At 39.1% G+C, this 27,836-nt stretch overlaps 1 protein-coding gene across 1 annotated transcript in view; it reads right to left on the bottom strand.

The window, feature by feature from the left end:
• The window catches only part of LOC149014343 (V-type proton ATPase subunit a2-like), a 29,150-nt gene extending 2,165 nt beyond the window's left edge, over positions 1-26,985 (bottom strand). The window contains exons 1-16 of the mRNA XM_089156872.1: positions 26,691-26,985; positions 24,649-24,693; positions 23,336-23,458; positions 23,140-23,247; positions 22,946-23,056; positions 22,654-22,827; positions 21,086-21,223; positions 20,266-20,373; positions 19,718-19,825; positions 12,474-12,622; positions 5,883-6,036; positions 4,229-4,389; positions 3,928-4,134; positions 3,433-3,616; positions 3,273-3,356; positions 2,981-3,174 (exon numbers count right to left, since the gene is read on the bottom strand). Of these exons, the coding sequence (XP_089012998.1) occupies positions 2,981-3,174; positions 3,273-3,356; positions 3,433-3,616; positions 3,928-4,134; positions 4,229-4,389; positions 5,883-6,036; positions 12,474-12,622; positions 19,718-19,825; positions 20,266-20,373; positions 21,086-21,223; positions 22,654-22,827; positions 22,946-23,056; positions 23,140-23,247; positions 23,336-23,458; positions 24,649-24,693; positions 26,691-26,831 (2,189 nt within the window). The 5' untranslated portion in view covers positions 26,832-26,985. The remainder of the gene's footprint in view (positions 1-2,980; positions 3,175-3,272; positions 3,357-3,432; positions 3,617-3,927; positions 4,135-4,228; positions 4,390-5,882; positions 6,037-12,473; positions 12,623-19,717; positions 19,826-20,265; positions 20,374-21,085; positions 21,224-22,653; positions 22,828-22,945; positions 23,057-23,139; positions 23,248-23,335; positions 23,459-24,648; positions 24,694-26,690) is intronic.
• Between the last annotated feature and the right edge of the window lie 851 nt (positions 26,986-27,836).

The following is a 27,836-nucleotide window of genomic DNA, read 5'->3' as shown; positions in this document are numbered from 1 at the left end:
GTTGGGTAGTAGTTGGATGTTTCCAATGTTGTTTTGACTAGTGGTGTTGGGTAGTAGTTGGATGTTTCCAATGTTGTTTGTAGTAGGTTGTGTTAGCTAGTGATTGGATGTTACCATTAATGTTTTTGTCTCTTTAGAATGCTATATAAAGAGACTTATGTAAATGGTGAAAAGACAACTTGTGAAATGAAATCAAATTGCTTGCTAGCATTCCTCCTCTTGGAGAACCCTTGTGTTTGATCAAGGTAGATTGGTGTTCGATCCAATCGATCCACCTTGCGGTGAGAAGCCCGGGTGTTACATGTTACTTTGTTGTCCTTATTGTTCTCTTAATTCTCTTATATTGTTCTATCCATTCTTCTTTATAGCATACTGCTGTTTTGAAAACCTAGTTAGTCCTTGTTCTTAAACCAATATCCTTGTTCTACCACTTCGGTTTTCAGCCTTCCATTATATCTGAATTTTATCTATCTTAAGTCTATCAAATCTGAAGTTGATTCCCTGTGAAAGGTCCTATTTGGCTACTGTTTTGATCATTCAAATACAGTACTACATTAATTACACTATCTTGTAGGTTTCTAACAACCACCCTCTCTAAACAAAATCAATGAAACAAATGAGGATAAGTTTTATCTTCAAATCTCACTAACATTCTTGCCAAATCCCCCATTACATAAAATATGATAGAATACCCTTCCAGGGCTAACATGTATGTGTTTTCCTATCACATTTAAACTGAGCACCTGGTGTGAACCAGAATCAGGGCTGGAATAGGGCCTAGGGTAAGAGCCCCATAGCCCACAGCACTCCTTTCCAACCAGGGGGATTTTGGTAATTTTGCAAATTTTCAGTTGAGTCAACTTAGGGTTTTATTAGGTTCAGTATGTTTCTAGAACCCTAGATCTCATTTTTAAATTTGAGGCCTTACTTGTTAAATTATTGAAAAGTCCTAATTAGATTGGGATTCCTAAGTTGTAAGAGAATCCCCTAGTTGCAATGTACTTCTTGCGAGGATTCTATATCTACTATTAGTTTTCAAATTGGATCCTTTTAGAGTGAGATATGAATGAGTCCTTGTATGAGTGTAAGTACTTAACCAAGTAGGAGCCCTAGTTTGATTTAAGTTACTAATGTTGAGTCCTAGTGTGAGTTCAGCTTATGATTGATAAATGAAACTGAGACTTTAAGGAGCAAGAGTTGGGAGTCATGGGTGACTAGACAGCAACTTGTGGCAGCTTTAGAGAGATGGATTTCTGCAGAATTTGTGAAATTTGAAAGCCCTAAGCCATCTTCAAGTAAGAACTGAAGCCCAACCCAGCCCCTAAAAAAAAAAAAAAAATAAGGGAGAAAAGAGAAAAGAAAAACACAATTGCAAGTCACCTCCCATCTCCCCAATCCTGTGGCAAGTGGCAAACCCTAACCCCTTCCCTCAGCCATGACCTCTTAACCCCCCTCCCTTCCCCAACCCTAGGCTATCAATCCCAGCCCTTCTCTTCTTTCTTTCCTTCTTCTTCTTCCTCCTTCCTTGCTAAAAAAACAAAAGAAAAAAAAGAATTTCCCATAACCAAAAAACCTAGGTTTCCCTTAACCAATACCCAAAGACTCCCTTCCCTACCCTACCTTCGACCTTCAATTCAGCCCTCCCCTCAAAAAAAAGGGGAAAAAAAGGGGGGGAAAAAACCACCCCAGAAATCCTTAACCATCATCTTCTTCATCAGAGACCCTAAAACTTCAAAAGCCTAAATCTCTTTAAGAGACACTTGGTCCTAACCCTAATCCTAGTTCAAATCCTAGAAACTCAAGAAACCCTAATTCCTGAAACCCTCCTAAAGCTAGTTCAAATCCTAGAAACTCAAGAAACCCTAGACCTACAATCCAATTCTGACATTAATATTCCAGGCTTTCCAGCATAAGATTGGACTTTGATCTATTAACCCTAGCCGAACCAAACTCAACCTCATTCCCAACCCTAGAACCCTCTACCTTCTCAATTCCCTTAACTGTAGGGTGTTTCAAACCCTAGATAGCTGCTGATTCGCTTGAAGAGGATCTTGAGGGTGGACTTAGAGCTTGCATCGATCAGTTAAACCCTAGATCCTGGTTCACATTGGCACCAATGACACAACAATTAAATAGTTTGCCAACAGCATGAACTCCTCCCCCCCCCCAAAAAAAAAAAAAAAAAAAAAAAATGCAGGGCACCTTGCTTTTCTTTTTTCTTTTTCCCCATCCCACTGCATGCTCAATATGGAACAGTAGTTAATGATCGCCATAAGGCAGAAGTAAGCTTGTAATCCTTTCTTTCATCCTTCTCAATGGATTCCTTGAATATTCACTTATGTACCACTAAGTCAGCGATTGCAGGACATGTTCTGTGGCCCCAGATTAATGTCACCCAAATTAGAATTAGAGGACAATTGTTTTGATTACTTGGACCCCCCCCGCGCCACGGGAGACGTCGGTTTCCTTGGTCATTCAAGCTCTACTCCTCGTCTTGCTTTTCGGTATGGGAGGAAGATTGGGGCAACATCGTGAGATAAAGAAATCAATATGTCCCACATTGAAATACTTCATTCACAAAAAATCAGTGCTATCAAACAATATTAGATCATGACATATACATCTTTCCTGTCCATTATAGTTAAAGTACCATAGACTCGTCTGCTCAAGCCTATTTCTAGTTCACTTAATTTTGTATATTTAGCCCATCCATTGCTGGTCCTGATATTCTTATTCAGAAAAGAAGGAATGAAAATGCACATTGGGAGTCTTGATAATCTTATTATATATAGTAAAACTAGAACGTTAAAACCATCCTTTCGGAGTCCTGTTATTCCTATGAAGGACCGAAATATTCTATGCCATGAGACACATATCATGCACATATGAGTGGACCATTACATGCAAATGTTTACAATGATGAATGTCTTATGCAGCTCAAGCCACCAGATAATATGATTTCAAGCTATTAGTAGCTTACCTGAGGGCCCACAACCGGAGATACGAAGCTGTATTTGAGACTGATCCAAGGACAAACTCTATGGTATGAATGAGTTGGTGCACAAAAACTTCACTGAACTCAAATTCCTCATGGCCATGTGAATCATGATGTGCTTCCACTTCCAAAGAATCATCAGTTCTATGAAGCATCATGTAGGATTGACCTTGATGCCTCTGAAGAAAAATAAAATTACGTGGTAAGCGTGTATAAGGATACCTTGAATATAAGGATTGTCCTCAATGGAATATCAAGAAAAGAAAAATGAGCTTACTTCTTGGTGTTGTTTCTTCAAGAGAAATGGCTTAGGCAGCAGCATCCATGGAACAGCAACCAAGGCCAGCAATAGTAATGTGAGCTGCAAATGGAAGAGAATAATTTGTTTTAGCATCTAAGGGAAGTACTTCTATAATATGGAAAAGAAGAGAAAATACCTGCACAGTTTTCTGCCCAGCAAAAAGCTGGTTCTCACCCAGATCATCAGTTGGACTCAGGAACATATATATCATTATGTGGTACAAATCAGCTTGTGAACCAGTACACCACTTCATAATTATGAGGACAGAAAGGTAGCCAAACAGACTGTTTAAAAATATCATCTGGGGAATAAATTGGAACCTGGAATTGCGCACAATGTACAATAGTTAAACAATTGGAATTAACAACTGATGAAATAGACAGATTCACACCCATGAAGAAGGAAAAATGAGCACTGAATCATTAATCATGCATACCCAATATCAAACATAAAATCATTAATGATAAAATGAGGATTAAAACTCACTTCAAGTATTTGAATATCATTATGATGATACAACACCAACTTCATCATACAATTGCACTACACTACTAGTAATTCCCACATAAGAAGGTGTTTGTTGGTGACTAATGCATATAAAGTAATTAATTTAGTTTGTAATTTAGCTTACCAGATATTCAAGCCATTTCGAAAGAATTTGGCATTAAAATAGCTCAACACGATTCCAAGATTCATCTGGGTTACACCAATAAGGATTGACATCTTCATCTTTAGTGAGTTAAGGAATGGCAACTCACTGCGGGAACCATGCCACTCTGGATCTAAACCAAATGGATAGGTGGGACGGACTTTAATTAAGCCAACTGTTGTAGCATCCCTGCAAAAATGAGTTCAAGAATTGTAAACAATAAAAATTAATTAAAATTGTCAAATAATAGAACATGGATTTCATGTTGTAAGAACTTTCATACCTGCATTTAGGGTCACGGCATGCATAGGCAGACTTGCCAAAAAGCTCAAATGGCACTGAAAAGAATTCATTATAGATTAAACCCGTATAAATTGAGAACATTGCCATCAGCATGATACAATACCGACCACCAAAGATCATTTCTGTCATATCTCCAAGCTTCTGTTGTTACAAAAGAAGTGCAGCGAAGCCAGAGTAAGTTCATGCTAAACACGCAGCTGGAAAATTTTATAGGGCAAAAAGCTAGGGAAGAGCTAAACAGTGATTACACACCTAGGAAGACTGGACTCTCTCTCTGGTAGTTCATAGGAGAGAATTAGTTGGGTGGAAAAAATTATCACAAAATTTGGGATTTGGTAATTATTTTTAGAAATAGAATCCAGTTGAGTACAACTTTTTTTAAAATATCTTATGAGTAAATCTTTTTTAAAATCTGACCATGTGGGAAATTTTCCCTATATCTTATGGGGCTTATCCTTCTTCTTCATCAAGGGAACCATACCCATTGCCCAGCAAGTTGATTCATGTTCTAGACTGACCTTTTATGTGCATGGGATGCAGAATAACATAGTTAGCATGAAATTTTTTGTTATGAATGACAGCATCCCATGCCTGGTAACCTGGTGAATGGTAGAGAAATCAACACTAGCAGCGGCATGGCTGCCTTCCTAAAAGCGCATTAAAAAATTATCAAATGTGCAGGTTTAAGGGCAAAATGTTTGCATTACAAGCTGGATGACGCTTTTGGAAAGTTGTTACTTGTACTAGGGCATGGTTGTCAAAGTGTCTGCCTAGGCCACCGGCTTGGTACCTAGCCCCATTTTTGGGTCAAGGCGACGCCTTTTCGCCTTGGTTTTTGTTACCCTCTATCGCTTCGCCTCGTCACCTTGACAACCATGTACCAGAGAGAAAAGAAAAGAGGAGGTGGGGTGGGAGATGACGGGATTTTGGTTATCAAGGAGTGGTGGGAGTGAAGAGGGTTGTGGTGCATTCATGGGTAAGATCTTCACATTCCATTAGGTTCAAAATGAGCGCTATTTTGTATGTTCATTCCAGGTCTACCTTAACATGGTTGCTTACCAGAGCAACCTAAATAAGTCTAACGATTTCATAAAAGAGGAAGCAATGACAGACAGAGAGGCGTTGGGAGAGGATAATTTTGGTATTTATTCATTTTTTCACTTGAATTAAGTCAAACTTTCTAGCACAATCACCATCAAGTACATAAATCATAGTGTCAGAAAATAAGACCTAAATAACAGTTTCCTTAAACATCAAGGTTGTGACTTGTGAGAGTAACTTACCCCTAAAAGCAACCCAACTGAGTTTCAGCCAATTATTAATGGCTACTTATAAAGTAAACAATGTCAAACAAATGATTTGGAAGCATGCACACAAAAAAGCGACTGATTTTCAGTTAAAAGAAGTGATATTATGAGCTAAATGAAGCATTCAGCCAAGGTCCTTCAAAGAAGAAGGCTTAGCAGGATGAGGATACATAGGCAGAAGGTTTACGAGATCACCCAACCACAATGTCCACAACTAATGCAACCAAAAACAGATACAGTCAAAGATGATATTTTGCACATAATCAGAAGCAGCACCCAAATGACAAGGTTTATAGCTAACTAATGAGAGATATTTATAATGATTACCTTGCCAATATATTTCTTTTCTCTGACTATAAAGAACATCGATGCAAGGAACAAGCATATACCATGGCCCCAATCACCAAACATGACTGCAAACAGAAATGGGAATGTGATAATAGTAAATAAACCAGGATTTGCTTCTTGATATTTGGCCACCCTGCAAGGACAAAAAAAACCATAGGCTAAATAATCCAGTCAAGATTCCCTTTAAAAAAAAAAAACAGAACTCCATAGTAAATAAAGAATAACCAACCATGTAAGCAACAACTCAGCCTTATCCCAACTAAAGCTAGATATATCTTCTTCTCCAATCAGCTATATTCAGAGCCATACTTGTTACTAGTCCTAAGCTGTGAATGTTTTCCTCACTTCTTCTCTTTGGGTTATTTTAGGCCAACTTCAGATTTTTATTAGCTCTTTCAATCTAAAATAAGACCCACCCTTCATGTTGGGCCTACCCCTGATTTTATTAGCTCTTTCACGCCTCAACCACACATTCCAATCCACCTCAAACTATATTCAATGCCATATTTGTTACTAGTCCTAAGCTATGAAAGTCTTTCCTCACTTCCTTCTCCTAGTGTCATTTTAGACCTACCCCTGGTTTTAGTAGCTCTTTTACACTTCCACTGTCACACCCCACCTAGTCGGCTTCGGACTCACCCGAATACCCATGGAAGTGATATATACTACAGGATCTAGGTTCACAGCCAATCCATAACAACACAATACCACATAGCATAATCCAAGAGCAAAGAAATAAAAGAAGATATCAAATCCTCAAGTTATTACAGTCATCCTCAAATGATAATCAATATCATAATCAGAGTTAGAAAGGAAAGTTAAGAGTTATTACAACAGAAGTCTTAATGTTATTGAGAAAGTGTTTTAAGAAGGTAAATAGTGCCCTTGCCTAACAAATAGATAGAGAATATAATTAATCGCAATCAAGGCGACTACATCTCCAGATGATATCTCCAAAGCCTAAGAATGGCTGGACACCGTAAGAGTAGTCCGACCAAAGACACGATTCTTCGTGCATTTTGGTGTCCTTGCCTGCCGGTCCCTCGTAGGACTCCAGCGGCAACGAACTCTCCAAGTAAATGGGGTCCTCATAACCTGCAATAGAATCTAAAGAGAACCTATATTGAGGAGTGACAGTGAGGTCGCATCCGACACACGAAACAATATACCATAGATATAGATGTATAAATATAAATGAGACAATGAATGCTCATGCAATAGGCTCCTAAACTCTAACAAGTGCAATCTCTATGGCAGACACGCATTAAGTTACAACACCAACTTCCTCTAGGAAGTCTCGTCACTCTCCCTTATGGATTGTTTACCTCTTTTGGGAACCCGCAGCAATGGGTTTAGGTCACATCATAGCATGGCTGGGGGTTAGGTCATCATTTGGTCCAAGTACTAGCACGTGTCAGGGATAGATCTAACCCAATGCAAGGTCATCTATGTCTCATACTACATCTGATCCAGATCCTTCCCTCGTACCTAGTGCCCTTTTAGTCCATGTATCTTTCTCACCTAGGGATGTTGTTCCACATGAAAATCACACATCGTGTTGGACTAACATCCTTTAACCCTATAGTTGTCCACATATGCAAAGGCAAAATTTTGACCGAAAATTTAGGAGATTTCGAAAAAGTGTCAAATTTCAACCAACATTTAGGAGCCAACTTGTTCATCCTTATTTTTGTTGATTCCTATCCCATTTTCACCTAATTTCCACAACTCCTTTGCCTTCAAACACCTTTTTTTGATCATTTTCCCCCTCCAAACACCTACTAAGCAACAACAACTACAAAGGAAACTCTAACAATAATAGAATGCGAAGCATGAGCCATACCCAACAATTCCAAACTTCCCCTTTTTTTATTTTTGTTTTGTTTATGCCTTAAATGATCTTGTGTTGCCTTAAAATTAATATATGTTTAGCCTAGGACTATGATCTATGATTGTGTTTTGTTAACTTATCTTTTTATTATTTTCTACCATTTTTTTCATTTTTTTATTTTAATAATTATTTTCTAAAATTATGTATTTTTATTTTATGTATACATGATATATAAGTATGTGAGACACTATCACTTGATCTAGTTGGTCATTTTATTTTGTTGACTTGTTGTATATGTAAACATAACCATTCTACCAAACAATTCATGAATGCTGATGATTCTATGCCTATATGCAATACAGTCTGCCCTTGTCGGAACCAATCATTTGTTAGTATACTTGAATGATAAATTTTTCAATGGTTTTTTTTTTGGCACAATACTAGTTCTTTTGTGTTTATTATGCTTGAAATAGCTAGTATGCAAGAATCCAAATCATTTGAGTCCATAGGAGGCCCGAAATTGAAGTTCCAAATTCCAGAAAAAAATGTCTAGTTACGACCAAAACATTGAAATTTTGGCCTTTCACAAGGTTGAAATTCCTGTTTCGGTCAAATTTTCTTCCTTGCTCATAGCTTCCCCATGTCATACATCATGCTGGTCGTACCACATGCAACCCTCCCAATGTATGATGATAGTGGGCCTATGTCTCCCCACGGAAATCACACATCGTGCTAGACAACAACGTGACCCAACCATTGTCAATCACGGGTCACTTGGCTTCAATGCCTCTGCCGAATGGGTAGTCGCATGCATCAACCAATGCATCTAGACACCAATTGATAATGTATGTAGTTAATCTAAGTAAATGCATAGACACAAGGGTAATGGGTGAACCCACAACCCCGGGTTGGGGTAGTGCTGTCCACCCAATTCCTAACACATCACCTTCACAATCATCATTTAAAATGAATTGAATAATAACACAAGCATAAAATATCATATTACCATCTACGCGTGCAAAGTCTCACCATACAATTTATAAGAATACATACGACATTTGTAATATCAAGAAATAGAATTTTAATCTAACACAAAAATACATGATAATGTATTCCTCACCTGTTAATGACAAGAATGATCTCTAAGAATCCAAAAAACCCACTATCAAGGATGTTAACAAGCTATAAGAACTCTAGAAAACATATAGATTAAATTAGGTTTAAATTGGAGACCAAACCACGCATAAATTGGACCCAACTCGCACACCCGTATAAGGGCGGCAAGTCAAAGCTACTAGGGCTGGTCGACCGTCCCTAGTCAATTGCCCCTTGGTTGCGAACCAAAAAGCCTAATCTCAAGCTCATTTCAAAATCTAAACTTCGGGGCCTCAATGGAATAGTAATAATGTCCAAAAAATACCTTCTAAACACCCAAACAAGTCTCAAATCAAAAAGCCCCAATTTGGTTCTTAAGAGTGTTGCTCGTGGGCGTCTCTAAGATGATGATCGATCTCAAATGGAAGGGATAGCATGATCCATCACTCAAAGAGGTTGGAAAACACAATGGGGGAACCTAATCAACTAATCAATTCATACCAACTACCACAACCACCACCATTATTGCACTCAACCATCTTAAATACCATGAAGGAATAGTTGTAAAAAGGGGCTTTGGGAATCTTCGCACCTCAAAACACGATTACTCGTGGTTCACGCTTCGGCAGTGCCAAACGTGCAAAGATTCCACCAAACTCCAAGCTTTTCTCCTCTCCTAAGCTCTGAGCCTCTAAAGAACATTAACAATTTGTTTATGAGGCTAGAGATCAATAAAATAGGGTTTCTAAACTTGAAAACCTGAAAATGCCATTTTCTGGGTAGGGGCAGTTAGTCAGTTTGATCAACCACCCCTATAACGTCTTTATACAAATGCAGTTTCCGGCGGGCTTCAGAGGGTAGAATCCTCTAAACACGCTTGATGACATTGGGGGTCCTCTTGCATTGGTTTCCTTGCATGACAAAATCTCCTTTTTAAGCCTTTTGGGTTGATTTTCTCTCTCCTCTTAAAATCAATTAAGGTGGCTGGGTCATCATCTACCTCGTCCAAGTCCATAGGTCCATTTCTTGAACTCCTGGGCTCAACTCAAATGGTCCAAAGTTGTCTTCTAATGGCACTCTGGGTTTATGGACTTGAAACAATGAGTTATCGGGTTAGCATTTTAGGGGATTTTACATCCACTACACACTTCTATGGCCATCAAACTATATTCTCACAACTTATCATGTATCAAAGTTACTCCTAAATAGCTCTATGTACTACAGGTTGAAACTGCACAACCAAGATATTTGCAAAAGATTGATATTTCGGTTTTGCACAACACTGAGATGCCATGCGACTAAAAGGTTACCCATGTTGTGTCTTGGAGTGATTCTCCAATAGACCTACTTAATAATAATAGTAGCAGTTACATGCCCCTCACAGGGAGGCAAGAGGTCAAAAACAAACATTACATGATAAAGCAACTAGTTCTTAAACTACCCCTATCACATGAACTCTCACAGGCAAGGTAGGATTGGTAAGGGAAAGGGAAAATTTTGGAAGGGCACTGGAAGGAGAAATAGGATTTGAACTGGTTAAGAGGCGAGAGAGACAGGATCGAGGATCTTTATGAGGCAGGAGGAAGTGTGAACAGCAGCAACCTCAGGAGCAGCACTGCATGGAACTTCAGAGCTCAGACTGCAGGAGTTTGGACCAATGGTTGGGGGTTGCTATTACCCAGCAGTAGGTTAGGAGAGGGACAGTCATGTCCACAAGAAGAGCCAGGGTCAAAGTACTGACACTGTTTGGGAGTTCTTCATTCAATAATGGCATCTTTCTCAGCTATGAGGGTGAAGGGAGCCTCTGAAGTAAGAGTTAATGCCAGCAGTGCATGACAAGAATGAGTGGGAGAGTAATGGATTCATCAGCAGTTGCAGGAGCAATGGAATCAATTACTGAAGTTGTTCTGTCAAAGTTCCTCAGATCAATGCTGGCAGAAGCAGAAGTGGAATCTCTAATTGGAGCAGCAGGGAGAGGGGAAAACTGGAGTGAATTATGGCCAAACACCTTGAATTTATGGCAAATTGGAAGGAGCCATTCGAAGCCAACTTCTTGTTTGGAAGAGAGACCTCATCATCAATGACCACTACAGGGGAGGGAGGATGGTCATCAGGTTGAGTTTCCATGCATGTCCTCCTGAAGCAAGCTGAACTACTTTCATTGTTCTACCATCGAGATAAAGAGGCTTACCTGGAACGCAGCCCACAATGCGGAGCCCATCCCCGCACCAGTAATGAAGTGGAAGGCTGGATAAGCTAATTGATACAGGAGTGGCGCTCAAATTGATGTGTTTGAGGTGTGGCAATCCTAATGCTGGAGAAAGATTGGCCTACGGACATGACATAGGCCTCCTTCTGACTCCCAAATCTCATCGTATTCCACAGAAAATGTGAAGATGAATACCTATTGTCTAGAAGGTAAGTATTCAAGGACCCCAGTAGTTTCTACTGTTGAATCAGGTATCGTTTAACAAGAAGCAAGGCAGCTGCCTATGAAATGGCAGTCCCAACAAGTTTTGCCATTTCAAGGCTTGGTTATCCAGCAAACCAGCAGGGCACAGAGCAACTTTAGATTCCCCAACGACATAGGGAGGGACTTCCCAGTAATGTGAACTAGCACAAACCCGGTGCTGAAGGTTTCCACACAAATAAAGTCCCTGCTGGGGGGGGGGGGAATTTTCTATGCAGCCTTAGCCAAGCAATTCTTGTTGAGAAGCTGTTTCGAAACCTTGACTTCAGGCTAGAACAGTGGTCCAAACTAACCATCACACCGAGGCCTACCCCTCTCCTGTATGTGAACTAGATGGCCCAAAAATAGAGCTCCATATAACACTGCCCTGGGGATAAATAGAGTGGCCCGCAGAGGCAGGAAGTGAAGGAGCAATGGGGATGGGGGAATGGGTGGTCGAGGCAAAACACCAACTAGCCATCTACAGCCATATCTGCACATTCAACCTTTTTGACCATCCAATCCTTCCAGTGACTCGGAGTAACATAACTTTTCTTCCATTCATGTCTTGTAGTTGCTGAATCCATTACTAGTTAATACGTGATTTCACATTAAGCTTTCATTCCCCCCCCCCCCCCCAAAAAAAAAAAAAGTTCTGCTCTACTGTTTTGAAATTAAAATCCAATTTTTTTACTGATTTCTAGAAATCCTTCTCACTATGTTTTTCTGAATTCTTCAGTTCCATGGCCTATCTTTCAGAACTAATTTCTGCCAGCTGCTACAGTTTGAAGACGAATTGTTTATCCATCATATCAGCTCATGGTTATTCCTGTCATCCTGAATACTTGTTTGGTTTGCTAATCCAGGTTCTGTTCTAGAATCCAACCCTCAGTTGGACTATCCAAAAATTTCATAACCATCCATTCAGATTTTATCCAGAATTTAGGAATCAACTCTTCTCCATTATCCAGACCTTAAACTACAATATTACATTCTGATTCTTGGATCAGTAGTTATCCAATTTCTTCTGAAATCTGGATTCTAAAGCTAGCACCCAGATTCTGATTTTCAACTAAGTTTCTAACCGACATCTTTTATGCTTCTCGAAGTGCATCTACAATATTGTCACTGCAGGTTTAATTCCTTTTACATATTGAGAAAATTGATCAAGTGAACTTAACACAGGAAAACTCACCCATATGCATCAACGATCGACTGAAATGCAGAAGTGAATTTGTTTGTCTGAAAATATGTTGGGGGTAATTCCTGAGTATTCAAAACCTGGAGTATCGCCCCGACTTGTGAGTTGCTCTCTGATGAGGCCCGATGCAATGCATCCTGAATCTGCAGAAAACAAGTGTAGACTTGTTCAGTGAGAACCTCCATATGAGATACAGGATTTAAAGCTGGGCAGAAAAGGATCCAATAACATGAACTAAAAGTCCATAGCATCAAGGAGGAATGTAAAGAAACAAAGGAACCAAAGAGTCTTTCTCCATTCTACTTATAACAGTTGGAATGCCCAAGTGCAACTGTGCAAGTTTGGCCAATGCAAAATTTTGTGAGCCAGATTGTATAGATCCTTGCCTACTCATGGGTAAAATTTTCTTGTGTCACTATGGTATCCAATCTAACATCCACAAGTCATTTTAGTGCTTCAACAATTTCTTTTGGAAAACCCAGATGAGATGAGCTCAACAAGAAGGATTGAGAAACCAAGATAGAAAGCCCAGAACAAGGTGAGCCATATGGGTTGAGATAGGGAGATAGCCTATCCAAAGAACACTCATTCAATGGTTACACGCTTACACTATCAAATCAAATTATATTTTGGAGTAATAAAAGGAAACATGCTGGGAGAAAAAGAGGGTGTAGGACCGCCTGAGGAGAGAATTTTCTTTCCTATATTGACTAACCAAGTGAAATTACATCAATACCCCCCCCCCCCCCCCCCACGGCCCAAAAAAAAAACACCCAAAAAGACTAACATAAGAGAACCTAGAGAGATATAGACAAGCCTATTGAACAAAGACTCCATAATACCCTTACTCTAATGCACTTTTGACATTCCCCCTCAGGCTTGCTCAAGAAGGTATTGAACTCAAGAGAGAGTTAAACCTCTTTGGTGAAGATATTGGCCAACTAGTCATCTGTCTTCAAAAAGAAGTGCAGTGATTCAAATGTTGCTGCGTTTCACCTAAAAGCTCAAACTGTTAAGGGAGTGACACAGCATATACAAGGAAGAGAAAAGCCCAATGGTCAAGCCCATCAAAACCTAAGGATATGATCCAAAACAGCCCATGGCTTGCACGGACTAGGACTATTGTAGTGGGTTAAAATGAGCCCATGGTTTTGTGGGCTTGGATTACTTTAGTGGGAGAAGATTAGCCCACATATTTTGAACTAAGCCCAAGTCTAGCTTTGAAAAGTCAATAAAAGGAGCTAGTAGGTGGTGTTGGCTAGTGGTGGAGTGTAGTAGGTGGATGTTTCCATTATTGTTTTGACTAGTGGTGTTGGGTAGTAGTTGGATGTTTCCATTAATGTTTATAGTAAGCTGTGTTGGGTAGTGGTTGGATGTTTCTATTATTGTTTTGGTCTCTTTTGAGTGCTATATAAGAGACTCATATAAGAGGTGAAAAAACAACTTATGAATTGAAATCCAATTGCTTGCTAGCATTCCCCCTCTTTGGAGAACCCTTGTGTTTGATCAAGGAAGGTTGGTGTTTGATCCACCTTGCGGTGTGAAGCCCGGGTGTTACATGTTACATTGTTATTGTCAATTTCTTCATCATAGTTCTGCCCCTTATTTTGAAGATCGATTCAGCCCATTTTGTTATATGTTATTATCCTTATAATACCATTCTAGTTTCAGCCCTCTTTCACATTTAAATTATGTTTCATCTTAAGTCTATCAAATCTGAACTTGATTCCCTCTGAAAGGTCCTATTTGGCTACTGTTTTGATCAATCAAATACAATACTACATTATTTGGTATCAAAGCCATGGCAAGGAGTAAAACTTCTGGATTGGATACTGACCTTATGGCACAAGTGATGGGGATGTTGCAACAACTGAGCAACCAACTCACTGCAAGTCACAAGCACGAGGAAGAGAGGCGCTCAGCAATGGAGGCTAGAGTTGTTGCCTCTACTCATGCTCCACACCCTCCATTTGGTGAAGAATCCCAACCAACTCACTCTATAGCCAACTTCCCTACCCGGCTAAATACAGGGAGAGGCCCCAAAGGATTCCAATTGTGCTACCAACCCTTGAAGAGCACATACGAAATTATTTCACTGGAGAACAACCTACATTCAATAAGCATGTTGGTGACTCTCAAAAGGTAAAGCTTGAACACCAGGAGTTCTTTCACATTAACCATAACACAGGGCTGGTATTGACTCCTGTTACGAGAGAAGTTACCCCTCAACCTAAGGTGACATTCCCTCCACCCATCAAAGAGTTACTTTCTGATTTTTCTGATGTGGTTCCTAATGAGTTGCCTAATGACCTACCGCCTAAGTGCGATATTCAACATGCCATTGATTTGGTACCGGATTCGGTGTTACCAAACCTACCGGCTTATCACCTTAGCCCAACAGAGCACAATGAACTGAAAAGACAGGTGGATGAGTCGCAACATAAAGGATTCATTCAGGAGAGCTTAAGTCCATGTGATGTACCAACATTACTGACTCCAAAGAAGGATGGCTCATGGCGTAAGTGTGTGGGCAATCGAGCAATCAAAAAAATTATAGTCGAGTATAGGTTTCCTATACCGCGGCTTGATGCCATGTTAGACATGATGTTCGGGGCTAAGATCTTTTCTAAATTGGGCCTCCAACATGCTTATTGAATGTAGGTTGTTCTCCAGTAAATAACTCCGTATGTGCTCTTCAAGGGTTGGTAGCACAACTGGAATCCTTTGGGGCCCTCTCCCTGTATTTAGCCGGGTAGGGAAGTTGGCTATAGAGTGAGTTGGCTGGGATTCTTCACCAAATGGAGGGTGTGGACCATGAGTAGAGGCAACAACTCTAGCCTCCATTGTTGAGCGCCTCTCTTCCTCGTGCTTGTGACTTGCAGTGAGTTGGTTGCTCAATTGTTGCAACATCCCCATCACTTGTGCCATAAGGTCAGTATCCAATCCAGAAGTTTACTCCCTGCCATGGCTCTGATACCAAATAATGTAGTACTGTATTTGATTGATCAAAACAGTAGCCAAATAGGACTTTCACAGGGAATCAAGTTCAGATTTGATAGACTTAAGATGAAAGAGAATTTAGATGTGAAAGAGGGCTAAAACTATAATGGTATTATAAGAATAATAACATATAACAAAACAGGCTGAATTAGGGGTGCAAGTTTGGCCCTGGCGGCCCTGACCCGCCCTAAGCTCGCCCTGAGCCCAAATAGGGCTTGGGCTAAAGATTTTGGCCCTAAGGGCGGGTTAGGGCCAAAATATTCTGGCCCTGAACTAGGGCCAGGGGCGGGCCTGGGATTACTCTCTAGCCCGCCCAGCCCATCCCGGCCTGGCCCTGATTTTTAGCCCTGACCCAAGCCCTGATTTTGGCCCTGATCTTAGCCCTGATTTTGGCCTTGATCTTGACCCTAACCCAGGCCCTGATTTTGGTCCTGATCTTAGCCCTGATTTTGGCCCTGATCTTGACCCTGACCCAGGCCCTAATTTTGGCCCTGACCCAGGCCCTAATCCTAGCCCCGATTTTGGCCTTGATCTTGATCTTGGCCCCGATTCCCGCCCTGATCCTGGCCCTGATCTTGGCCCTGATATTAGCCCTGACCCTGATCCTGGCCCTGATTTGAGTCTAAAGACTCTGGACCCTCCACCCACATTGAGAGGAATTAATTGTAATACATATAGGTGGATACTTGACACGTGTCAAATTTTAAAAACACGATCATGTTTTGTAGAAAATTAATAAAAATAAACTATAACCTCATTACCAATGTAATAAGCATCTATTTGATATTGGCCCTGATCCTGACCCTAATTTTGGCTCTAATCTTAATATTAATTTGACGATGATCATGGACTACAGTACTAGATTTTTACCCTGATCTTCATACTAACATTGATATGAGTCTTGATTTTGATATTTAGTCACTTTGATCATATTAGACTATAAATTCACTTTTTATATTATTTTTAAGGTAATTTTTATTTTTCCAACAAAGTCATTTTTAGTTCAATAAAATATGGATTTTGTTTTTTGACTAAGGCGAGATAAATATTATAAATAATAATAACTATTACATAAAGAATTAATATCTAACAAATCTATACCCCAACTTCTCATCATGAATATCTAACAAATCTACTGTAATATTTTAAAAAAAATTATTAAAAACATATAGCTATGTTTGTAACTAAAACATCATTTTCTTTAACTAACAAAAAAATACATTTTTTTTTTGTTGAATACTAAATTATCGTCGATTTACTTGTTAACAAGGTTTTGAATATGATTTTTTTTGTATTGAATAAAGATATCAAATTATTGAACAGTTGTGAATGAAAACAGACCTACCTACAGCTTAAGTTCTTGACTTTGAAGATAAAATTTTCATTTATCAGATTCCTTTTGAATTCTGAATCTCTGATGTTTCTAAGTTTACAAAAAGAGTTTGTGTGACATTCTCTATAATAGACTTGACTTTCAAATATGCCTAAATTTAATTACAATTCTTCTCTCTACTTATTCAATTTCATGAATAATTTTAACTCTTTGCTGCTGGAGAAAAACCAAAGGAAAAAATAGAATAAGAGAGAGAGAGAGAGCAAATTAAAAAACCATAGAAATTTGGATAATTAAAAAACCCTAGAAATTTAGATTTCTCTATTTCTCTAAAATCTAAATGGGTATAAATAGTTAAATACATATTGAATCTAAGTTTTGGATTATTTGTTGACATCTTTAATATTTTATTTTCCAGAATTGAGTTTGGAATTTAAGTATTTAATTACTTTAATATGTATTTTAATTACTACCTGTCTTACATTTGATATTTACGACCAAAGATATGGCCAATTAAAGCTAGGGACAAGGCCAATTAGGGCCTGGGCCAATCAGGGCCAATCAGGGTTAGGGCCAATCAGGGCCAGGGACAGGGCCAATTAGGGCCAAGGACAGGGCCAGGGACAGGGCCAATCAGGGCCAGGGACAGGGCCAATCAGGGCCAATCAGGGCCAACCCATCCCGACCCGGTCCAATTAGGGCCAATTAGGGCGGGAATGGGCTTGGCTTGGCCTTGTAGGGCTTAGGGCCAGGGACAATAATTATTGGCCCTGAACTAGGGCCAGGGCTGGAATGGGCTTAAATTATACCATATAGGGCTGGGCTTGGGATTGCAAAAGCCCGCCCGGCCCAGCCCGGCCCAGTTGCAGCCCTAGGCTGAATAGATCTTCAAAACAAGGGGCAAAACTATGATGAAGAAATTGACAATAACAATGTAACATGTAACAACCGGGCTTCACACCGCAAGGTGGATCGAATGGATCAAACACCAACCTTTCTTGATCAAACACAAGGGTTCTCCAAAGAAGAGGAATGCTAGCAAGCAATTGGATTTCAATTCATAAGTTGTTTTTTCACCTCTTACATGAGTCTCTTATATAGCACTCTAAAGAGACCAAAACAATAATGGAAACATCCCAACACAACCTACTACAAACATTAATGGAAACATCCAACTACTACCCAACACCACTAGTCAAAACAATAATGGAAACATCCACCTACTATACTCCACCACTAGCCAACACCACCTACTAGCTCCTTTTATTGACTTTTCAAAGCTAGACTTGGGCTTAGTTCAAAATATGTGGGCTGATCTTCTCCCACTAAAGTAATTCAAGCCCACAAAACCATGGGCTCATTTTAACCCACTACAATAGTCCTAGTCCATGCAAGCCATGGACTGTTTTGGATCATATCCTTAGGTTTTGATGGGCTTGACCATTGCTTTTCTCTTCCTTGTATATGCTGCCAATTCTGCATCAGGGAGGTAGCATACATCAACCATCCCGACATGTAGGCAAAGAAGACATTGTCCATGCACGTGGAAAAGATCACATAGCACCCAGGGAGAAGAAATGTGAAGGAAAAAACCTTATGAAATGCACACACCAAGAGAAACACATGACCTCCATCTGATCACACCCGTTCGACTAATACCTTGAACTGTCACCGAAGGACAACATAAATGTAAACATCAAAAGAAGCCAAAACCAATGCTTCCTTTAATTAAATGCCAGTCCACTTTAATCTGCTTTGCAAAGATGTATTGCATAGGGTTGTAAGTTATAGCAGCTTTATTGTCAAAACACAACTGCATAGGTCCCCCAATATCAAACCAAAATTCTTGAAAAAACATTTTTAACCATAGAAGTCCACACACCCAGTTGTTTTTAGCTTCTACATGTAATCAGGTTACCACCTACGAATTTGCAATATCCTGATATAAACATAAGTTAAAAACAAATCCTATCCAATCCAATTCAGTGTTGCCCTCAATCCACACACCATTGTGTTTGGCGCAAAACAGGCCTTTCCTTGGGTTAGTCTTCATGTACCAAAGGATGCAAGACATGGCATCCAATGATCCACCAAGAGCATGCATAAGAGAACTCAATACCCCAACAGTGTAAGCAATATCAAGGTGAGTCAAGAGAAAGAAAAACTTCCAAACTAACATCTGGTATTTACCAGCATTAGTTACAAATATCTTGTAGTCTTCATCTAACCTGTGAAATTGATCAATAGGTGAGATCGTTTACAGCTCCCCACCCCCACCTAGCCTGTTATTTCAATGGATAGGTGAGTTTGTTCGGTTACAGCACCCACACCCTCCCCAACTTTATTATTTTTTCTTCTTTTGGTTGGGGAGGGGGTGGGGGGAAGTCCCTTGTTTTCTCTCTCCCTTTGATAATGAATATATTCACCCCCCCCCCCCCCAAAAAAAAAAGGCTCCTCAAATTTTATATAAACATTCCTTCTCTTTCCCAAGACTGGACAGAAATAGGTACCTCTAGTGGTACTACTACTACTCCCAAAGACCAACAACTATGTTACAGTACTTACAGTGAATCTTGTGTCCCTGTTTTATTGTGATAAATCTTCAAGAGGAATTGTAAAACTACACCGAGTACCCATTCGGTTAAAGGTCTTAGTAACACTATTCCAAATATTTGCAAGTGTCCATATGCGTAAACCTTCAACCAATCTCAGGTTTCTTAGTAAAAATCAACAAAGGTCAAAACAGTAGAACTATACATGAAACCGTTACTTGATGAACTCTAACAATCACCAGCCAAGATGGAAGCAAAAGACGAGGAATGGCAGAAACCCTTCTCGGTAAAAAATTCACAGTAGCCTTCTCGCAAGATAATTGTTTTTTAATTTTATTTTTAAAGATGGATACCTGTTTTATAGCAAAAATGGGGCTCCATCCCTCTGCCACAAGACACTTCTTTGTCACATCAATGCTGAGCATATTTAAAGTGTGATAAATAGATTTCTCCTTCCTTGCCTAAACAAATTCAAACACAAAGCTGGATAGTTATAGTTCCCCAAAAAAATCATTCGTAATTGCAATACAGTAAATAAACAGTTACAACATGAAGCAAATGAAAGGTCTAAGGTTTCCTTGAGAATCTGTAGCAATCAGTAAGAAAATAAGATTAAAGCAAGTGAAAGAAAAAGAAATAAGTTAACTTTCTAAAACCCAATCAAAATCTTCTTCCATCTCCTTTTTTTTTTTTTTTTGGGGGGGGGGGTTGGGAGAGGGGAAGCTGTTTGGTTTTGCAGGAAATAGAAGATCATCGGTATAAAGTGAGAATTTTCACCCCATTTCCTGGTGGAACTTACAAACATTGTCCATGCAACCAAACAGAAACCCTCCCAAATAAATGTAGTTTTCAGATGCACAAAAGCTTATCTAAAATGTAACAAGACAGAGTCCAAACTAACCAAAAAGTCCCACTGCTCAAATTGATGACTGATGGTCTTTAGAAGACTGTCTCGGTGTAGTAACCCAATATCAATTGTAGTCTTCAGCTCTGCAATTTTCTGAGAGACCTAAAAAATTGAAATTGTTGCTAATTCAGACAATCTACAAGGTCCCAGTATAACCAACAATTAACCTGCTGTAGATAACTGCCGAACAAATAAATAAATCACAAATTCACAATTCTTCTACATCCAGAAATTTAAAAAGGCACAGTAGGATTTATTAAGGACTAGAAGCACTGAACAAGGTAACCTACTGCCCAAGGAACCGGACAAGGCATGCAGCTGGCCAAACAATCATGTTTGGCAAAAGATACCAACATGAGGAAGAATAAATCTAACAAGTTCAAAAGCAAACCATACTCTAAATAGTGAAAACAATGAGGGTAATAAAGTGAATTGTATGTTGTGCCTTGAAGCTGAATCCAGCTGCATAAATGCCAAGGGCTGACCAAAGTGAAGTGCATGATGCCAAATAGGCACACTCCCGTTGCAGAACACTTAATCCATGCTGAAATGAATATCATTTGTTGGTAACTCATTCACGTAGTATGTAGTATGTACAACGTGAAACGATCAAGTCATTAGCTGCAGCAAGATAAAATACTAAACAGGATCCTTGAAAAAGAAAGAACAGTTGGTAATGAATAACCCGAACATCAAAATGATAATATCATGATGCAGTAAAATGGAAACATTGATAAGCTTCTAACACAAGGAACTCTATAGCCCCATCACACAGATGAGAATTAAGAAACTGAGAATGGAAGACATTGCATACATCATTGATAGCCTGATCTTGCTTTCGTATGTCCTCAGTAAATGGGTAACGATTTGCTCCAAAAGCTTCACATATCTTGAGAATTTTGGTCTTTACCCTTTCACCAGAATAGAAGACCACAAACACATTTTTCTCAATCTGCAAAAGGACATAAAATGAGAAACAAAGCACAGTGAGGAACAACAACTCTCTAGGATAAAGCACAAAAACTGAACTGACACAACACAAAAACCATGGAACACTTCTGTTTATTGACAAAGTTACAGGTGGTGTTTGCTTTGCTTAGATTTAAATCAACGCTGAGATTGAATACAGATAGAACTGTAGCCTGGTTCAAGACTAGAGTAGTTGCTAAATGATTCACTCAGACCTATGTCATCAATTATCGAGAGACTTCTTCTCCAGTAGCCAGTAGCAAAATGAATTATTCTCAAGCTTTGTTGTCTATTGCTGCAGCTTTTGGGTGGCATCTTCAGAAGAATCAGAACCAGATGTAATGAATTCCTACCTCAGTGGCAATCCTGAAGAGGAAGTTTACATGGAACATCCCTCTAGAGTTAGACTAAAGTACTACAGCTGGCGAAGTCTGTAAACTTAGAAAGTCACTTTATGGCCTGAAATAGTCTCCTCGAACTGGTTTGCCAGGTTTTAGAAAGCAATGGACAAGTTCACTACTAGCAAAGTAATGCTGATCACACATTGTTTGTTAGACACAAGGAAGGCAAAATTACATCACTTGTTGTGGAAGTGAATGAAATAGTAATCACCAGAAATGATGAGATAGAAATTTCATCTCTCAAGACCCAGATGGTCGTTGAATTTGAAATTAAGGATCTAGAACATCTCAAGTACTTGAAATTTAAGTATCTTGGTCCAGCAAAGGGATCTCCATCTCTCAAAGAAAGTATTTCTTACACCTTTTTGAAGAAGAATGGATGCTTGGGGATAAACTTGCTAATCCCTCATTGAAGTCAACCACCGAGCAGCCTAGGTGGTGCCTCTGTAGAGAGGCAGAGTTACCAGCACCTCATAGGGAGACTCATCCATTTCTCCAATACAACTGACATTGCCTATGCTGTGAGAAATCTATGCTCCAACCGCTTTGACCGCCTTGTCGCCTTGACAACCTTGGATGGCATCACTCATATGGGACCTTATGGTGAGAGAGAGAGAGAGAGAGAGAGAGAGAGAGAGAGGAAAAATCCCAAATGAAAGAGAAACATTACCCCGACAGCGTGGGAAACCCTTTTGCTATAAATAATATTTCTTGCATTTCCAATTAAAACAAAAAAAATAAATGATGCCACGTCTTGGTTGTTTCTCTAAGGAAAGGAGAGGGAGAGTGAGAGTTAGAAGTCAAAGTGTCGGATCTCATAATAGAAAAAACTATAGCTATCAATAATCCAATATCTACTTTCCAAGTATCCAGTATAAATGCCACCACAAGCATGTGATGAATCCTAAGTCACTCACAGGATTGAGATGAAGTCACTAAGTTCTTACCGGTAAGGAAAAATGACAATAACACAGCTCCATTAATATATACTAGTCAGATGTGTTGATATTACCTTCTCCCCAGAGACAGGATCAGTTATAGAATATTCAACCGCAGCTTGCTTCAGAAACACATTGCCCCTGGTAGCACGGAATATTATCCTTTCAAATGCCATTGACTTTTCTCTAGGTATAAGACCACTAATGAAACCCAGTTTAACTTGTTTTGAAGGATCCGCTGACATTTCCTAGACAGCAACCAATAGATAAAACTTATTTTTGAGAAAAGCAGATCCAGCTGTCATTAACAAAACGAAAACAAAGCAGCTGTCATTAATAAATGAAATTGCAGCCAGTGAATTTTACTTGCTCTAATAATAAAGGACTGTCAATGGATCCTTCATCAAATTGATGAGCATCAGTTTCCCTCTGTTGAGCAGTAGCACTACTCTGAGCTGTGTAAAAGAACTCTCCAGCCTGAAGATTTAGCAGGATGCAAAAACTTAGAGGGAATAAATATAGAGATGATTTCCATAATACACCAACAAAAATATTAATACCTTCTGCAGCACTAGCTTATATTCTAGAAGTTCATTATAAGTGCGTTGCAATTTTTCACTGTTTGCGTTAATCTCAACCAACTCAGCCTCAAGTTCTCCAAGATTTACCTAGGAACATAAGCAATAAACAGGGTGAAAAAGTTATAATATGCAAACTATCTAAAGACGAATGAACAGAAGTTAACAGAGAACATACCTCCAAGCCATCGAAATCAACAGCAGCTTCTCTCGTAAGACTGGTTGACGGTGATACCCCTGCCTTCGCCATTTGTTCTTTAAAGAAACGTAGCTTACGTGCCATTTCTCCACATCTTTTAATCTTCATGGAAATAAATATTGCACACATATAAAATTGAGCACATGATGCTTGCCACAACCATAAATATAATAGAAGCACACATCTAGATTCAGCTTGAAGTATTCACCTACGCATGGGTCATGTCTTTGCTATAGATAAGTGGCATGTTCTTGTACTTTTTACCTCCACTCTTTAATAGAGGTCATATCAGAAAAGGAAAAACGATGAAGCCATATGGATTATGACACATAAAAAGTATAATGTTCCAGTTATCATGTTTTTGTTATAGATAAGTGGGATGTTCTTGTACTTTTTACCTCCACTCTTTAATAGAGGTCATATCAGAAAAGGGAAAACAATGAAGCCATATGCATTATGACACATAAAAAGTATAATGTTCCAGTATCCTCCGTAACACTATAGACATTGTTAATGAGCTGTTCACATCATTGTGTCATGTAATTATTCTTAGTGAACATTGCATACTGCTAATTCTTGCAATGAATCATAACTTGCTGATTAATCAATTGACACAGAAATACAACCTAAATCCCCTAAGAACTGATGAAAACTGATGTGAATATATCTGGCAATGAAAGAGAATCCATTACATTCAATTCCAAAAGAGAACACTTAAAGATAAATTTAAAGTCTAAAATACCACTATATGACCTTAGTGCATATCTTCTAGTTTTAAGATCGAAACTTAAAATCAGCTGAAATTCTCATATTTATTTGGCGCTTGATTTAATATTTGTGGGAATAAACGGTCACCACTTCTTGATAAATTGTGAGGTGTTTGCAATGAAATTACATCGTACTCTCCTTTAGATAAACCTCTTGATTCTCAAAATTAAGGCAGTTTTGAGGACTACAAAGATCATTTCTTGCACTTGTGCAACTAGTAACCTGCAATGTTTGAATAAAAGAAGGGTGTAACCAGTGCACAAGAGTCTGGGTGGGGTTATAATATATGCAGCCTTACCCCCAGCTTCACAGGGAGGCTGTTTCCTGAGAACTGAACCCACGACCACTGGTTCACAATTGAAAACTTTACATGCAACGTCAGAATAAATAAGGTCATTGATTCAACTTAATCTGACAGAATTTTAGGAATCTATATATTTCCACTGGCACAGCCCTACAGACTGAATAAGTATAGTACAATTTCATGATGATATGGATGGACAATGTGAAGAGCATGAAGATACCTGAGTAGCATATGTCCGCTGGAAAGGGCTTTTTTCTGCATTTAGCTGAAAGAAATGGGGCATCAGATGTGTTAAAATGACTAAAGAGAAAAAGTTGAAGTGTCTAACATTCATTAATACACACACACACAAACACACACACGCACGCACACACACATACATACATACATACATACATACAGTAACAATATAACAGCTCAGAAGAAAAAGGCAGGGGAGGGAGGATCAGATCTTACGTATACACATACATACACGTGCAAAAAGATAGTCAAAATGCCAGTTTTTTTGCAAAGGTGCATTCTGTTTTTTACAAGACTGAGATTACCGTTGCACCACCCCCTGTAAAATGTTTAATCTATAACCTCCATAATGTTTATGTTTCCACTAATACCCCTCCTTTCAAGGCATGAAACTGCACACTCCCTACTTTTATGCTTAGCAAGATTTCCAGAGATGAGATCCTTATTGTGGAGGTTTTCTACCAATTTGTTCATCTTTATTAACAACAATATTGATATATGAATCAAGTAAGTAATTCTTCCATTCAAGTAAAGTTTTATTTCCATCACAGAATTATTCAAGGCATGTGCTTTCGGAGAGACTTATTTACATACACTTCTTTCACTATATATTATGAATCAAATTCCTATTATTTACTTGCTCGACTTTTCATTTTTTCTTCCCATCCCCAACACTCACTCTAACTACTTGTCCTATCAATTTGCTTCTAGAATTGGGATGGCTTAACATCAACTTTCAAAAACAGAGTAGAATTACACCACATTTGTGGATTCTACTCTACATTTGTGGGGAAAAAATATGAGTAGTTTTAGGAAGGCTATTCAAGAGGTGATATTGAGTCCAATTTTTTATGGCCACACCAATCTCATACTTCTTTTATGTAAATCCTCTTTAACTATATGAGTTAACAGATATTTGTGCCACATTTTAAGGCACACATGACACCAGATTCTTCTTCCAGGATTTCTTCTCTTCATTCAAAATGTTCACCAGCCTGCTGTAAACACCTGGGATAATTGCCAGTCATGGAGCCACCCCCTCCGCCAACCAAGATGCTCAGTAGCAAACTGGAGCATAACTCAAGACAAGGAATTAGGTGGATCACTAAAACAGCAGAATAAGATCTTAAATGGGGTAAATGCCCATCCCAATCAGCCAGCACTTTCACTGGGGTCATGGCAGAATTTTGGTGGGGGAGGGGGAGGGGAAAATGAAATCTGGATTTTCCAATGGTCAAAATCATGAAATCCCTCTTTTGTCCCTCAAGTCTTCTATCCTCTAAGATTACACTGGGAGAAATTATTGACATTTTCAGTCCAGCAGGATGGCATAGTTCATGGTTGAATCCAATGACAATTCCTTTTTGTTTTCCTTTTGCACAGGGGGTTGTTCTGTGTGAGGAATTCATTTGTGTGCACACATACTTATTTTGATGTAGTGATTCCATCACCTGCTGTTAATTAGATTTTATAAGACACGATCAAACAGAAGCTAGATACTGTAAATCAAGAGGTATTGTCGAACAGCATTCCCGTAGCCAAGTCCTTCTTGGTTGAATTGTATCATCTGTCCCAAATTGCAAGGTACGGTGATCAAATACTGCACCCCAACTGAAATCCATTGTTCACTTTACCAGAAGGACTGGTCAAGTGCTGAACTATGAAACTAAATCAACAGTTATGCACCATCCTTAAATGACTTTAACCATATTTTGAATTGAACCGAAATGTTCAGCACACGGAATACAGAGCAAGTAAATACAAGGGCGCAACCCATATGAGCAGGATGTCAATCAAAAGCATAGTCTAAAAATTCAAAACACAAAGAAGTTCACTTGATTAAGGTGTAGAAACAGAATTATAGATGCCTTATAATAAATTCAAGTCGGGGCGAGAGAAGAGAATCCGATCGCTTGGGAAATAAGATATAAGCAGAATCATCTGAAACGACTGATTTGAATTTTACTGAATCACAATCAAACTAGCAAATTAGAAAAGAAAATTAAGCAGAATAAACATTACATCTTTGAATTGAATGAGGCCGAGGTCGCCAAGGTAAGAAATAGTCAGGTGGGAAGATTCGATTGGGATGATCAGCTGCAATAGTTGCATCGGCTCTGAGCGGAACAACTCCATCGATGGACAGCATTCGCCCCCCACCATTGTTGCTCTGCCTTTCTTACTCCGATCCCCACCCCCGAATAGTTTTGTGCGATTCACGAAATTGAGATTTTTCTTCTACACAAAGGTCTTCCAGATCCGCTTGTGATAATATCAAAATCCAAGATGCCTTTTCACAGGGGAAAAAAAAATGAAATATTCTGACGGATGATAAGGACTCTGTTTTGTAAGGATCTCCACTCCTTATTGGTCTACCGACTCTACCCTGTCATGTGATCGGGTTAGGCCCGGTTTGACCCGACCAGGTTCAATCGGATCTGTTCATAGGGAACGGACCTAGTCTTGACCGGTCCAACCATGATAACGCGGCAGACACATCCGACGGCTAAGATCAGGCTGCTTTCTTTCTACTGAATGGTCTGGAGGAGCTGTGGATGATTGGGGCAAGTCTCCACGCATGGGCCGCATGGCCCACCGGACTCTGTAACTGAAGAAGGGTCTATTCACCGGACACAAATCGGACGACTGAGAAAGAGGCCAACCAATCACATCCAAATATGATCAATTACCATGTTAGGCTATACAAACCCTAAACCAAGGGTGTCAATCGGTTTTGATAATTCGGTACGGTTTCAATACATACCAACTTTGAATATTGAAAACCAAAACCGTGTCCTACTGAATTTACACGATTCATTTTTTGTATTTGCAAAAACGGTTCGGTATGTTTCGATATTAAATCGATGCAGGAAAACAGATAAACACCAGTATATAATGTGGTACAATTTTGTACAAACGTACCCATGCCATTTTTGTTATTAATTCATTAAGATCTTAATGAAATTGCAATAAACAATCGATAGAATCTGATATTAACAAATATAAAGCAAATAAATCTTCTTTTTTTTTTTGGTAAAGAAATAAATCTAATTAATAAAAGACAAAACAAGTAAACTAAGAAGATGAGTGAATGATGAAACGAAAAACTAAAACAGATAATTAGGGATAGGGTAAAGGTAAAGTGTTTTAATTGTAAAATTATATTTA

This window comes from Hakea prostrata, chromosome 5 (assembly GCF_041222555.1).
Source record: "Hakea prostrata isolate BN-2017 chromosome 5, UWA_Hpros_2, whole genome shotgun sequence".
NCBI lineage: Eukaryota > Viridiplantae > Streptophyta > Magnoliopsida > Proteales > Proteaceae > Hakea > Hakea prostrata.
The sequence above is the reverse complement of the archived record's forward strand: the minus strand, read 5'-3'. Positions and strand labels throughout refer to the sequence as shown.